Below are 13,179 nucleotides of genomic sequence, written 5' to 3'. Positions count from 1 at the left end.
TAGCCAGAAGAGGGGTTTACCACTGCAAAAGAAGTAAACTTGCTGGAAATTTGGAGGGTCCTAAAAGAGGTAGGAAGGATGAGGATGTGGAAGGGTTAACGGTGGAGGATGAGGAGGGGGAGGAAGAACGCAGGCAGTGTCAGGATGGCCGAGTGGTCTAAGGCGCCAGACTCAAGGCTTCGGGCTTTCCCTCCTGTGGGGTTTTCTGGTCTCCGAATGGAGGCGTGGGTTCAAATCCCACTTCTGACACACCTTTTATTTCCTTCTAAAAAACTGAAATTTTGAATTATTTTTTTTTTTAAATACTTCCTCCCCCCACCCGACCAATGTCTACGTCGCGGACTGCGCTCACGCGTGGAGAAAAAGCACAGTGGGGGGAGGCGAGACGGGGGTAGGGGGCAGAGGGTCCGCGCTGCCCCACGGGTGTCCCCGCGGGGTCCCTGGTGGGGGGGGACACCCGTGAGCACGCGCGGTGACAGTATCTTCGCGGCGTCCCTGGTGGTCTAGTGGTTAGGATTCGGCGCTCTCACCGCCGCGGCCCGGGTTCGATTCCCGGTCAGGGAAGTTCCTTTTCCACCTCAACAGTAATTTCCTCCTTTTTCCCCTTCCGATGATACCAATAACAGGCGTTTTCTCCCGCACCCCCCCAAGCACACACGGCGATGGCAAACGTCACCGTTATCGTAAAAGCCCCTTTGCTGCCCAGACTGCCCTTGCTGCCTTTTAAGAGTCACCACTTTAGTTGTTATGGGTAATAACTTGACAAGGGATGGGTTTTGCAGAACTGCAATATCACTATCCTAGGAAAATTTAGACTGGTGGGTCATCCCTCCCCCCCATCGCTCGCGGCAATTCCCATTTAAATTATTTAAATGTATATATACTTGAATATATAACCATCTACTTGCAGCAAGGAGATCATGAAAGCCCGTCTTTCTCCAACCTACCGGTTCCCATTAACGAAACACCAAGCCACAGTCCAACCCCTCCATCATCCTCTCCCACAAAAGGAGCCCTCAACACCACCAAAGGCGGCTGCACTGGGGCTTTATTGCAACGCTGCGTTGAGTATTTCGTTCAAACAAACACCTGGTGGCATCGCTCGCCTCTTTCCCAACTGGTGATTGCCCAGCTTTTACCAGCAATTGAGGTGTTTGGGATGGTTTTAATTCCTCTCCCTTGAGCTTTAGGTCTTGTTTGCCGCCCATCCGAACCTCAAGGGGAGGAAGATGTTTTCTCTAGTGCCTGCTTCTCGAGACCACAGTGGAGACGTGCTTCCACCTCCTCTTCGGCACCACGCGCTGCAGGGCGGCTTTGATGTGTGCGGGGCTGATGAGGGGATCCTGGCTCTCCTTCCGCAGCCGCTCGGCCTCACTCGACACCAGCTTGTAGATGTCCTCCATGAAGTTCATTATGAGCCCCTTTGCCTGCTGGGAGAGGAACCGACTGTCTTGCTTGATCTTGTTGAGCGTCTTGGTGTTGATGGACCGGACAGAGCGTTTTGGAGTCCTTTTCCTCTGCTTCTCCGCAGGTTGACGCTTTGCTTGGCCCCGATGCGTCCTCTGCTTGGCCGGAGATCTCCTGCCACGGCTCTTCTGTTTCCTTCTGTGCTGGCTTCTCCTTTCCTTCTGGGATCTCCTTCCCTGCTGGGATCTCTTTCTTCCCCTAGCAGACGCCATGACTGAAGCCTTGTCCCTGCAGTGCTCAGACCCCGCAGACCCACAAACGCTCCCAACCCTCCCTATATTATGCAAGTGAGCATGCAAATGAGGGGCAGCTCTGAACCCTACCATTGGACAAGTGAACAATCCCCCTCCCCCCTTCATAATGGGTAGAATCCTGGCCAGTGCGGGTCCCTGGGGTCCCCTCTTGGGCAAGGCAACCAGGCTTGATGGGTGCCCTCAAGGTTTGAAGACGTCCAGGGTCTTCAAGACCCTCACCCTCCCAATAGAAATCTTCCATCGAACCTAAAAACTAGCATTTATTTCTCCGAATATCACCCCAAACACAAAAGTTTTGTCTCACAGCCACATGACCGAACCAAGTACGTGCAAAGCGTGTCCTGGGAGTCTTTTGGGCAAGCAGGAAACAAGTGACAAGAAAATCCTTTGAAAGAGCATCTTTCCTCAACAGAAGCTGCCTGCACACCTTAGACCTGTGTCTACTAGCTTGAAGACTCATTATGGTTAATTACATAGTTATCAAATCCGCCCCGGGGTTTTCCCTCCCCATGTTTTACATGCATAGCTCATTTTTTATATTCTTGTGTAAATGCTCACACATCCACGCACCTCCCATATTTCTTTCAACCATCAAAAACACAGCTGATGTCCCACACCAACACCTACCTCCTCCCGTTCTGGAGAACTGTTTTTTTACCTCCTCCCCTCATTAAGAAAACCCAACATTAAAACCAGCAGACAATTATTTGGAAGCAAACAATTGTCCCTTCTTCCCCCAGGCCATGCCGGCTGATTCAGTTTGGTTTTCATCCCTCCCTCTGCCCTTCTGTAAACTCCGTGCCGCAATCGGTTTCAGGTGGAAATTTGGTTTCCAGTAATCGCTGGGGAAGCAGCAGATGGGAGGAACTCCTTTTGCAACTGGTGGCACGCATTGCTTATGCTGAGACAATGAACCCTGTCATTTGAGGCTGATCCTAAAGCAGCTTATTAGGGCACGCGTTAATCCCGCTCTTATCAAAACAAGATGAAACAAACTGCCCTCCCTCCAAAATCTCCGGCCGTCCTGGGAAAATCTGTACGTACTGGTTTCGCCATGTAATCCCCTAATCCCCCAAGAAACATCGTTGCTTCACATGAAGAGATAATACATGGCTTTTCAGCACAGACACCCACAGCTATCATGAAAGCAACCTGGTAATCACAAGCCAGGTAAAAAAAAAAATAAAAAAAAATAGACACAAACCAAGGGTTTTTTGCAAAAAAAGTAATGCCTTTGCCTTTTCCAGATGTTAAACCTGAATCAAACTGGTGGATTTTCTGAAGTGGAAATGTGCTGTGGAACAAAAACCTCAAGAAAAACGTGCAAACCTTCAGTTTTTCTTTGAAAGAAAATTTCCACAGACGTTCGTCTCCTCATTTTAATGGAGACAAAGGGGAACTTGTGAACACCACGGTGAAAACTTGTGAATTGGATGCAAAGGGTCAGTTCCTAATTTTGCCCTGGTGCAGGCAGAGGTACGGCCTGAAACTGAAAACGCCCTTTTGGAAGAGACCGACCCTATCGATGGCGCGGCCAAGGTGATGTCGAACCCCCTTGGCCATCCCAGCAGCAACACTGAGAATATGGGTTTGGGGAAGATCATATTTCCCCAGGACTGGGCTCCCTGCAGTAGCAGGAAGAGGAAACAGGTCCACAAAATCCCCACTTTGCTACAGAAACACCCCCACACTCCATTAACGAGAGCATCGCTGGGCAAGGCCCACATCATGGCTTCTTCCGAGAAGACCCATCGAACACAACTCCACAAAACCCCAACGTCTAGTCACAAGCCCACCAGAACCACGAGATGCCATAGATACAAATATATTGAGGTTCCCACTGGGTGGCAAAGGTTAAAATCCTGGTCATCCGTGGTTTAAGCAACCCAAAGGGAACTTAATTTGCAACTTCCTCAGAACATGACTTCATGGGGGTTCAAGAGGTAACGCATGGGATGTCCATGCAACGCTCACAGTCCTGACCTTGCCGTGGTTCTGCAATCCCCTCTTCTAGGACATTGTGGACCAGTGTGGCCTCTACTTAAACTTTGGGAGCTGGACTCGGTGATCCTCCAGTTTCCCTTCCACCTGGAGATATTTTATGATTAAACTTAGTAAACAACCCACAATGTTGTTGAGACTCGAAGGGGACAGAGCATGGTGATGAGGTTTTGAGGTGATGAGATTGCAACGAGCTGTTGCAATCAAAGAACTTTGATTGCTGAAAGAAGACAGAAAAAAATAAGTAATAATATCATCATCAAAGCTGCATTGTGCTCCCAACCCGACTGGCTGGATGGGCAGGGAAGACACCCCGACATCTAAAGACCTAATTTTTAATAGCACAAGGGAATGAGTTTGCTTCTGTGTTAGTGCACGTAGCTCCAACGTAAGGAGAACTGAAAGCATCACAGGAATGAGAAAAAAAAATAAAATGAAGAATTCAATAAGAAAATGGTACTAAGAGCAGCCAGTCCCTACTGAGGCTTGCAAAGGCACTTCCAGCTTTCCTGGGGAAACCCCTTCCGTGAGGCTGGCATCCACCTTGGTGCTGAGATCACCCCTCAGAGTCCAGAATTCTGGGAAGTACCAGCCTTGGGTTTCATTTCTTCAGTCAAATCAGCGTATTATGTCTGATTAACTAAAAAAAATTTGGAGGGAAAGGGTGGTTTGTGGTGGGTTTATTATTATTATTAATTATTTTTAGGAGCAGACCAGGCAAGGTGCCTACACAGAGTTGACTACGTCCATATGGTGAGCTAGATGTGGTGAAGCAGCCAAAGGATGGTTTCTCAGGTCGGTTTATGGGGCTTTGGTAGGTCAAAGTTCTCCTTTCCGGAAAAGCGCTGGTATAACTCATCCAGTTTTTGCCATTTCAGTGAAGGCACCTGAGCTCTGGGTTCCATCTATAGCAACGAAGACAGGATCAAATCAAAACCACGCAACACTTAACATGAGAGTGTCCAATAGCTGAACCGTCATCTGGAAGTGCCCATTTTCATCACCAGAAAGGATATTTTGGATGCTAGGTCAGAGGTCTCCCGGGGATGCAGAATGAATCCCATGATATTTAGATAGATTTAAATGGGGGGCAGGGGGAAAAACCAAAGGTGATATTTCACTGCCGGGAAATTGTCTGCCCTTCACGGAGAAGGGTGCGGTCACCTTTACTGTATTCCGACGATCATAACGCTTCCTATAATGTGCCATAGACTGATGGCTGATGTCCAACACTGGTAACACCAACGAGTAAAGAAAAAAAAACAACTACAAAACAGCAACCAACTGGAGAGGAACTGACTACGTGCTCAATTCCTGCTTCCCCTTCGTATGACATATCCCACTTTGCTCTCTTCCGGGGTGCGTTGATTGGCAGAATTTTTTTTTTTTTTTGAGCCACCACAGCTATGTTACTTTTTTTTTTTTTTTTAAAGCCAGGGTATAAAATGAAAGCAAATCTCAGCAGTGGACTTGTCTTCCTACTGCAACGATGGCTAGGATCGGTGAGTGACTCTCCCCTCAATCTTGAGCTCTGGGGCTGTTTTCTCTGCTTTTCTTCCATCTTCAGTGTCTGGGTTTGATTTTTTATTTTATTTTTTTCCCCATCTGGTGGAACATCTGCCTTTTGTGTCACCTCCTCACAGGATAACCACAAACCTCCCTTTCTTCAGCTCCGTGGTCACCTGGAGCTTGACTTTGCAGCACGGTGGGCAGTGGGAGATCTCCCTTGCAAGTTTTGGGTGTGGGATGGTCCTAGATGTGCAGGGAGAGATGGAAATAATGGGCACAACGGGCTCAGAATCTCCAGGGGCCTTCCTGGAGGACACCTCCTTGGCATCAAGTTTGGGGTTTCTCCACATCTACCCACAACACAAGAAGGTCTGATGGAAGATGGAGATCCAAGAGCTGGTCCCAATGTATTTGCTGATCTCCAGAAAGGTTCTCCTTTGTCTTCCACATGGTCCGTGGGTCTTTGGGGTTGCCACGCTGGGTGAGATGAGGGCAGCAAGACTGGCCTCTGGCTCTACACCACCATGAACCACACACACCACCCCCCCAAAACCACAGCTCAGGTTGTCCCTGGGTCCTCAAGGGAGATCAGGGCAGCAGCAGCATTGGGTCCGGAAGGTTGATGCAGCTTTATCAACGCAATATCACTTTCTGCCATGCTTTGAAGAAGGCAACCTTGGTGTTAACGGGCTAATTGTGGCAGATTCTTTCTAATTATTTTCCACTGCCACAGTCAGCGTCTTCAGGAAGCTGGATCAGCTCTGCAGGCTGTAGAAAGACCTGCTTTCGGGAGCTGGACTTGGGTCTCTCAGAAAATCCCCTGCAGGACAATGGCTCCGCGCTTAATTCACAGAAGGCACGCTGTGACCCAGGTTATCTGCAGATCTGGGGCTACTCCAGCAAAAGCAGTGATTCCCCAGGGATTTTCCAGCAGTAAGAGTCACCCAGGGTGTGGTTTCAAAAGCTTTCTTTTTTTTTTTTTTTTTTTTTTTTTTTCCCTGGAAGGAGGCTGCCAGTATTCGGAGGTGAAGAAAAAGACAATGAAAGTTGCCCCATAGTTATTTTGGGGAACAGAAACCAAAATCAGAAAAAAACCCCAGGGTGGTTTCTGTTCAAGCATCCTTTCCCTTGAAAAATATTAATATAATGTGGTTGCGTCTGTTCTGGTAGAAAGGGTTGTTCTGAATGAGCCGCAGTCTGCTCACTGTTCCCCGTAGGTATCTCTATTCCCTACAGGGTGTTTAAAGTGATTCAGTTTCCAAGATAAACAGAGAAGTCCCATCACCTATCTTCATCCATCTAGTCTGTCCACCTTTCCATGTGACATCGTCTCCACCTGATCTGTCCATTTTTTCCATTTTTCTGTGTAGTGTTGTCTCCTCCCTCTGCCCTTCGATCTGCTGCGTCAAAAATGCCATGAATTGCTCAGGTGTGGGAAAGGGCAGCTGGGCCAGCGAGGCTGAATGAGTGACATTAATTACCATTCTTCATTAAGGAGTCTTTGGAGCTTATTCAAAGGGGTCAAGCTCGTTTTGCAAACTCACCGCAGCAGAAGCAGAACACGAATATGAAAGAAAATAAATAAATAAATAAATAAAGTCATCTATGGGCTTGATTTCCCCTTAAAAAAAAAAAAAAAAAAAACACAAAATCAGTCACATTCACTGATGACGCCCGACGTCTGGCTGCGGTCCTCAGAGACCTTACTGATTGCCATGGATTTCGTAATCGCACCAGCTGATTTAGAAAACAGATTTGCCAGACATTCCTCTTCGGGGTTTGGACATCGACGTCCTCGGAGACAGTTTGCGCTGTCACCTCCTTCCCGGGCTGTCAGGAATGAACTCGCATGCTGATTGCCGAGTGCCTCCGTTGCATTGTTTTCTTCTCTTCTTTCCTTCTCTCCCTAGTCCTCTTCCAAATACTCCTGCTAGTAGGTCTCCTCAGCGCCAAGAGGTTTCCGTGTTTCCCTGAATATTGCCTTCACGACAAAGACTACGAGGAACTGCTGAATATCGTCAAAAATGGGCTAGAACCTGCAACTCATCCAGCAAACGTGGTCATCGTCGGTGCAGGAATAAGCGGGCTTACAGCAGCGAAGTTGCTCCGAGATGCCGGCCACAAGGTAAGTAGTTGCGTGAGAGCCCCGAGTGCCATTGGGTCTTGTTTTCCTGCACTGAAGGTTTTTGCAGCACGGAGAGGGAGAAGGAGATGGAAGGGGATGGACCACAGCAGGGCGAGAAGGAAGGAAAAGCAGTTGGGCTCCAGTAATTTCATCTGATTTAGGCACAGTTTTCCAAACCACAGGCATGGACAGGAGGGGGATAAGGAGGAGCTGGATGCAAAGCAAGTTTTTTAGATGCTCCCCAAATGAATATAAGCAGCAAAGGTAAAGAGATGCAGTTGTCTTTCTCTGTCCCTGAGGGGTTTTGAGATCAGGCAGAGCTAGAGCTGCCCTGCTGCGAGTGGGAAGTTAGACTAGACCCTTCCAGAGGCACCTCCAGCCTCAACTTCTAGAATTCTCCGAATTGTTGCAACTCACAGCCCAACGGCGACATTCTTTGCTGTAGACTGACCAGCACAAGACTCACGAGCCCTTCAAAACCCTGCCTTGTTAAGGCAGTGAGTAAGTCTGGGGGTTTCAAAACAGCGTTGACCATCCCAAGGCGCCAGACAAAATTCAAACCCATGAGTTTTAAAGGTTTCAAAGTCATGGAGGGACAGGTTGGTGCTGCCTTCTGGCTGGTTTCAAAACCCTGTTTTATCCTTCCAGCACAGGGAACCTCTGAACCAACGCTAGGACCCTCTCACCAGAGAGTAGGTGTCCAAATGGGACACAGAAGTTAGCAACTGAGAAAACAGCACGTAGGTAGAGGGATCTTGGCCAATACGGAGAGGGGTTTGGATCCACAGATGGTTCCTTTGCCGTCTGGAGAGGACCTCTCCCACCCCATGGGCCATAAATGCTGACTGCCAAAGAACCTGTCAACTTGCTTTGTAGATGGGTTTGCTCTAGTCATGGCCTAAACACCTGCAAACTCCACCCTGTCACTGTTTTTAGGTTATAGTTCTGGAAACGAGCAATCAGGTTGGTGGGCGGATCAAGACATACCGGCCAGAGGGACAGGACTGGTATGTGGAGCTGGGAGCCATGCGCCTGCCAGGCAAGCACAGGTAAGGCAACATCCCGTGTGAAACGATCAGATGAGGAACCAACCCGTTTTGAGGGGCAAGGCTGTCGTTTGAGATGGGGCTGAGGACTTGGAGGTGGGGGTCGGAAGGAGCTGTCTGCCCCATCTCTCCCACAGGGCTTAGCGTCTGGGGACAACTAAAAGGGACAACTGTGTTTGAGTTGGGAGTATGAGAGGAGACCTCTCATCTCAGTATCATGTCCGTGCATGGTCAGACCTCTATTTTGGAAGTCACAACATCAGAAGATGGATGGATTTCCATTGGGTCTGATGGAGAGGGCATCCAGCCTGGGGTCTGCGAGAGGGTGGAGTCAAACAGGGCTCAGTCATCAGCCAAAAATGCTACAGGAAGAGGCTGTAGGTGAGTCACCAACCACACCAGGTGCCAAGGAGAAGGGTTGGAGCTGTAGGGAACCCCTGCCCTCCTACTTCCGCAGGCCGTTGCTCTTACTCCTGATTACATCCTTGTGCAACCAGTAGCTGGAGAGAACATAAGCCAAAGGGCTCCTTTCTCCATAAGCCCCGTGGTTGCTGCAGGCAGGAGCAGGCAGGACAACTTCAAACAACAAAAACTAGAGACGGCACTGCCTTAAATAGCCACAATCTGCACTCACAAGCCAAAATAATAGGTAGCTACACCAACACAGTCAACGGGAAACTGTTCTTTTGTGCTTCTAATGTTTTGGTGGCAGGGTTTTGGGGTTTGGTTGTTTGCAAGCGCATGTCCCCACGTCTTCTCCTCTTTTCCAGGCTCGTCCGTGAATTCATTAGGCAGTTTAACCTGAAGCTAAACCCGTTCAGACAGACAGATGACAACGCCTGGTACTTTGTGAACGGCACTCGGATAAGAGCTGAGGAAGTGAACAGAAACCCCAACATCCTAAACTACACAGTGAAACCATCAGAGAGGGGCAAGAGCGCCAGCCAGCTTTATAGAGAAGCACTAAACAAGGTACGTGCCCACAGGGGAGGGATGCCACCTTCATGCCATGCTGTTCAGTCCCCAGCACGAGAAGGACATGGACCTATTGGAGTGAGTCCAGAGGAGGCCACGAAGAGGGCTCTAGAAGAGATTCACCAAGACTCGGATGAAGCAGAAAATGCCACACCAAGGCGTAACTTCCCAAAACTCAAAGCCCAGGCAGCAGGATCCACTAGCTCTAGCTCAGCTCCAGGGGTTACCAAACCCCAAGGTTAAATATCCAGATGGATCCTAACAGAATTTGGGGCAACGCTTTGGGAAACGCACTTTTCCTCATGAATGTATATCAATGTTTCCTCTCCAGGCTTTCAAGCACTTCCAGACTACAGACTGCAAGACGTATCTCGCTAAACATGACTCCTTCTCCACCAAGGTAAAGGGCTGGGGCTCGAGAGTAAGTTTAATCCCCCTGCTGATGATTAACCTGCATCTCTGCTTCCAGAAAGGATCTGTATCACTCTCGTCTCTTCCTCTGCTGACGCTTCCCGATACCTTTTTCCTAATCAATGCTGCCTTCTACTTAAAATGCTGAGAAAGGAGCACGCATGACTCCGATGGGGTTGTTAGAGCAGCCTCATCACCTGGAAGTAGGAGAGCAGCAGTGGTGGCTGGAAATGCTCTGGAAAGTCATCCAGATTAGCCATATTCCTCCATCATGGGTCCCTGAATCAAAAACGATAAGTATCAAGCACTGGGGAGGATTTACTGAGCAATCCACTGCATTTTCCTGCCGTCCAGCTGGCTCAGAGTGGGTACGCCAAGCCACAAAGCCCTTATTCATTCATCTCCAGAGCTTCTGTTGTGCTAAACCAGAGGAGACATTGAGCAACAAGCTACAAGAGCTACACTAAAAAAAAAAAAAAAAATGTTTCTGGTCCAGGCTTTGAGCAGATCAGGAGCAAGAGCAAGGCAGTAGGACATGACTGCTGGCTTGGGATACAAAGGGGATACGTGCACTGAGATAATAACATCAGGCTGTGTCTTCTTCCTGGCTTTTCTAGGAATATTTGATTAAAGTAGGAAATCTAAGCCGAGGAGCAGTTGACATGATCGGTGACCTGTTGAATGAGGACTCTGGATTTTATCTGTCCTTCCTTGCCTCCCTGTGGGATTTTGATATCTTCTCTGATGAGAGGTAAGACGATGTCTCTCGTGGCAAACCCCGTTTTGTGCTGGTCCAGAGCAGCGCACCACAAGAGGAAATTTCAGTGGCATTTAGATGTCAGAACAGCAATCACTCCTGACTCCAAGGGCCACCAAGCTCTGTTAGCATCTCTAGAAGAGGTCAGTTTTTACACTTCCTAAACCCAATGTCCTTCCCTCACCTCCTGCTGCTTCTTCCTTTCAGTTTTGATGAAATCACAGGGGGATTTGACCAACTGCCCAAAGCCTTCCACAAAGCGTTGGCCGGTGTCATCCAGTTCAATTGCACAGTGGAGAAAATCATGACCAAGGGAAAGAAAGTCCGTGTGTTTTACCGCGCTCCAGACACCCTGGCCCCAACCATCGTAACTGCAGATTACGTCCTTGTCACGTCCACTGCCAAAGCCACCAGGCACATCCAGTTCCTGCCACCGCTCTCTCCTCTGAAGACCCACGCCCTGCGCTCCATCCACTACGCAAGCTCCTCCAAAATAGCCTTGGCTTGCACCGAGAAGTTCTGGGAGAAGGACGGCATCCAAGGAGGACAATCCATCACTGACCGCCCTTCCCGCTTTATCTACTACCCCAGCCACAACTTCTCCAGCGGAGTGGGCGTGATCCTGGCTTCCTACACCTGGAATGACGATTCTGAGTTTTTCCTGCCTCTCACGGATGAGAAGTGCCTGGATGTGGTCCTCCAAGACCTGTCGGATATCCACCAAGTGAGCAAGGAGTACCTGCAGTACACCTGCGACCAGTACGTGATCCAGAAGTGGCAGCTGGACAAACATTCCCTGGGGGCATTCGCCGCCTTCACCCCTTACCAGTTCACCGACTACTCGCAGGCTCTCTTTGAGCACGAGGGCAGGGTGCATTTTGCAGGAGAACACGCGGCCCAGCCTCACGCCTGGATCGACACCGCCATGAAATCGGCCGTCAGGGCTGCGAGCAACATCCACGATGACAGCAGCGAAGCCCAGATGCTGAACGAGGAGGAGGAGGAGCAGGAGCAATCAGGGAGTTTCTTGCAGAAGGAAGATCTCTGAGCAGGATTCCTGGGCTGAGTTTGCATGGTTTGAAGGCGCTTTTGGGGGCGTAAACCCGTTTCTTTCCAAGCAAAGTCAGCAGAAGCACATCAGCAGCAGGGCACGATAAAGAAAAAGCTGAAAGAGCGCTGACTGCCATCAGACAGGACCTGGTTAAACACTTAATGAGGACAGAAGGGAGAACTAGAAAAAGTAATGTCTAAGTAGGTTTCACCGCTCTAATATTACCCTGGGTCAGACACGCTGCAGTAATTCGTAATTTATTTACATACAAAATACCTCAGGAAATGCTTAAGATGGAATAAAGGTGGGTATTTCTCAGTTCTTTGTGTCTGAGGTGGCTCCGTCTCTCCACAGAGAAGTCTGGTCACGTATAAATCATCTCATCTCACTTCAATCATTTAGAAGCTCATCACCCATCAGCTGGGTCTTCCTCCCCTTCCAGAATTTGGGAGGTAATTGATTGCTTCTGAGTCATCCCCTTCTTTGCATAGCCCAACACAATCCCCACGGGTACCAGCCAGGATGCGATCCTGATCCCTAACCTCCGTGGTCCCTCCTGCCCATCACCCATCCAGCTGAGCTCAAAGCACGGCCAACGCCAAGTCATAGAGGTAGAATTAACACCGTGAATATCCAAAGCAAACCCAGAAGCAATATAGCCCATGCATGGAGACGTTTAGTGTTTATTTTCCTCTCACCAGTAATCGTTGTCCTAAATTTCATAGTCTTGGAAACTCAATCTGTGCTACAGGTGGGGTTGGTTTGGTTTTTTTTTTTCAGCTTATCAGAAACACATTGATAAATAAGGAAAAGGAAAACCCACTTTGCAGTATAGTTCATCTAAATTCTCATAAAACACAAACCCCGACTCCACCCAGCTGGAGGGGAACGGCTCACGGTCTTCTCCAGGCGAGGAAAGGGACGTTTATCACTAGAAGGAACGGGGACGGAACTGATGGAGACCGTCACACCCGGGGAAGGACTGCACCTAATTAAACCCGGCAAATTCCCACCGGGCATCGCAGAGGCACGGGCTTAAAGCATTTAAACACAGGTGATAATCAAACAAGTACAGAGTGGCCAACATCAGCATATCAAGAGCTTGGCCAGGCGGCTCCTCGCCATGAGCTCAAATCGCCCTTAGGGAGACCCAACCACCCCCGCGACGCTTTGAAATGCCGAATTTCAGGGCTAATCGGTATCAGGTTTCCTTTATCTACTCAAGAGTGATAAGAAACCCACCTGCGGTACCGTAAGCGGTGTGGTGACCTGGTCTGGTTTTTTTTTTTTGGTGCTTTGCAAGACCACGGCGTGTAACCTCAAACCAGGGCAAGGGAGGAGCTGCGTCAGGGCAGAAAAGTCGATCAAAAAGGTCACAAGCACCTTTTTTAAGCTCGGAATAAGGCTGGTCTCAAGGCATGGCACCAGCTGCATGGGGAAAAATATAGCGCAAAATTTCAAGCATTGCAAAAAGAGAAAATAAGAGCATAGTGCAAAACTGGCAGTGGTGCAAAAGGAGAGAACTAGAAGGATTTTACCTCCTTGGTTTCTCGCATTCCCTCCAACTTTGGTTTTCAGGTTTT

General features: G+C 48.9%; 1 protein-coding gene and 2 non-coding genes across 4 annotated transcripts; all 3 read left to right on the top strand.

The window, feature by feature from the left end:
* Window positions 1-138: 138 nt before the first annotated feature.
* On the top strand, window positions 139-249 carry TRNAL-CAA (transfer RNA leucine (anticodon CAA)). Its single transcript has 2 exons — window positions 139-176; window positions 204-249. It is a non-coding gene; the product is annotated as a tRNA-Leu (tRNA).
* Window positions 250-492: 243 nt separating this feature from the next.
* TRNAE-CUC (transfer RNA glutamic acid (anticodon CUC)) lies at window positions 493-564 on the top strand. The gene has a single exon. It is a non-coding gene; the product is annotated as a tRNA-Glu (tRNA).
* Window positions 565-4,481: 3,917 nt separating this feature from the next.
* On the top strand, window positions 4,482-12,128 carry IL4I1 (interleukin 4 induced 1). Of its 2 annotated transcripts, XM_074567678.1 has the most exons (7): window positions 5,198-5,224; window positions 7,142-7,356; window positions 8,293-8,405; window positions 9,173-9,374; window positions 9,709-9,777; window positions 10,406-10,539; window positions 10,753-12,128. In XM_074567678.1, exons 1-7 carry the CDS (start codon window positions 5,212-5,214, stop codon window positions 11,591-11,593), a joined length of 1,587 nt encoding a protein of 528 aa, XP_074423779.1. In that variant the 5' UTR covers window positions 5,198-5,211; the 3' UTR covers window positions 11,594-12,128. The 2 variants fall into 2 exon arrangements, with proteins under 2 accessions (XP_074423778.1, XP_074423779.1); XM_074567677.1 differs by having other exon boundaries at window positions 4,482-7,356.
* The last annotated feature ends 1,051 nt before the right edge of the window (window positions 12,129-13,179 follow it).

This window comes from Larus michahellis, chromosome 29 (genome assembly GCF_964199755.1).
Source record: "Larus michahellis chromosome 29, bLarMic1.1, whole genome shotgun sequence".
NCBI lineage: Eukaryota > Metazoa > Chordata > Aves > Charadriiformes > Laridae > Larus > Larus michahellis.
This window is presented reverse-complemented; position numbering and strand designations above follow the sequence as displayed.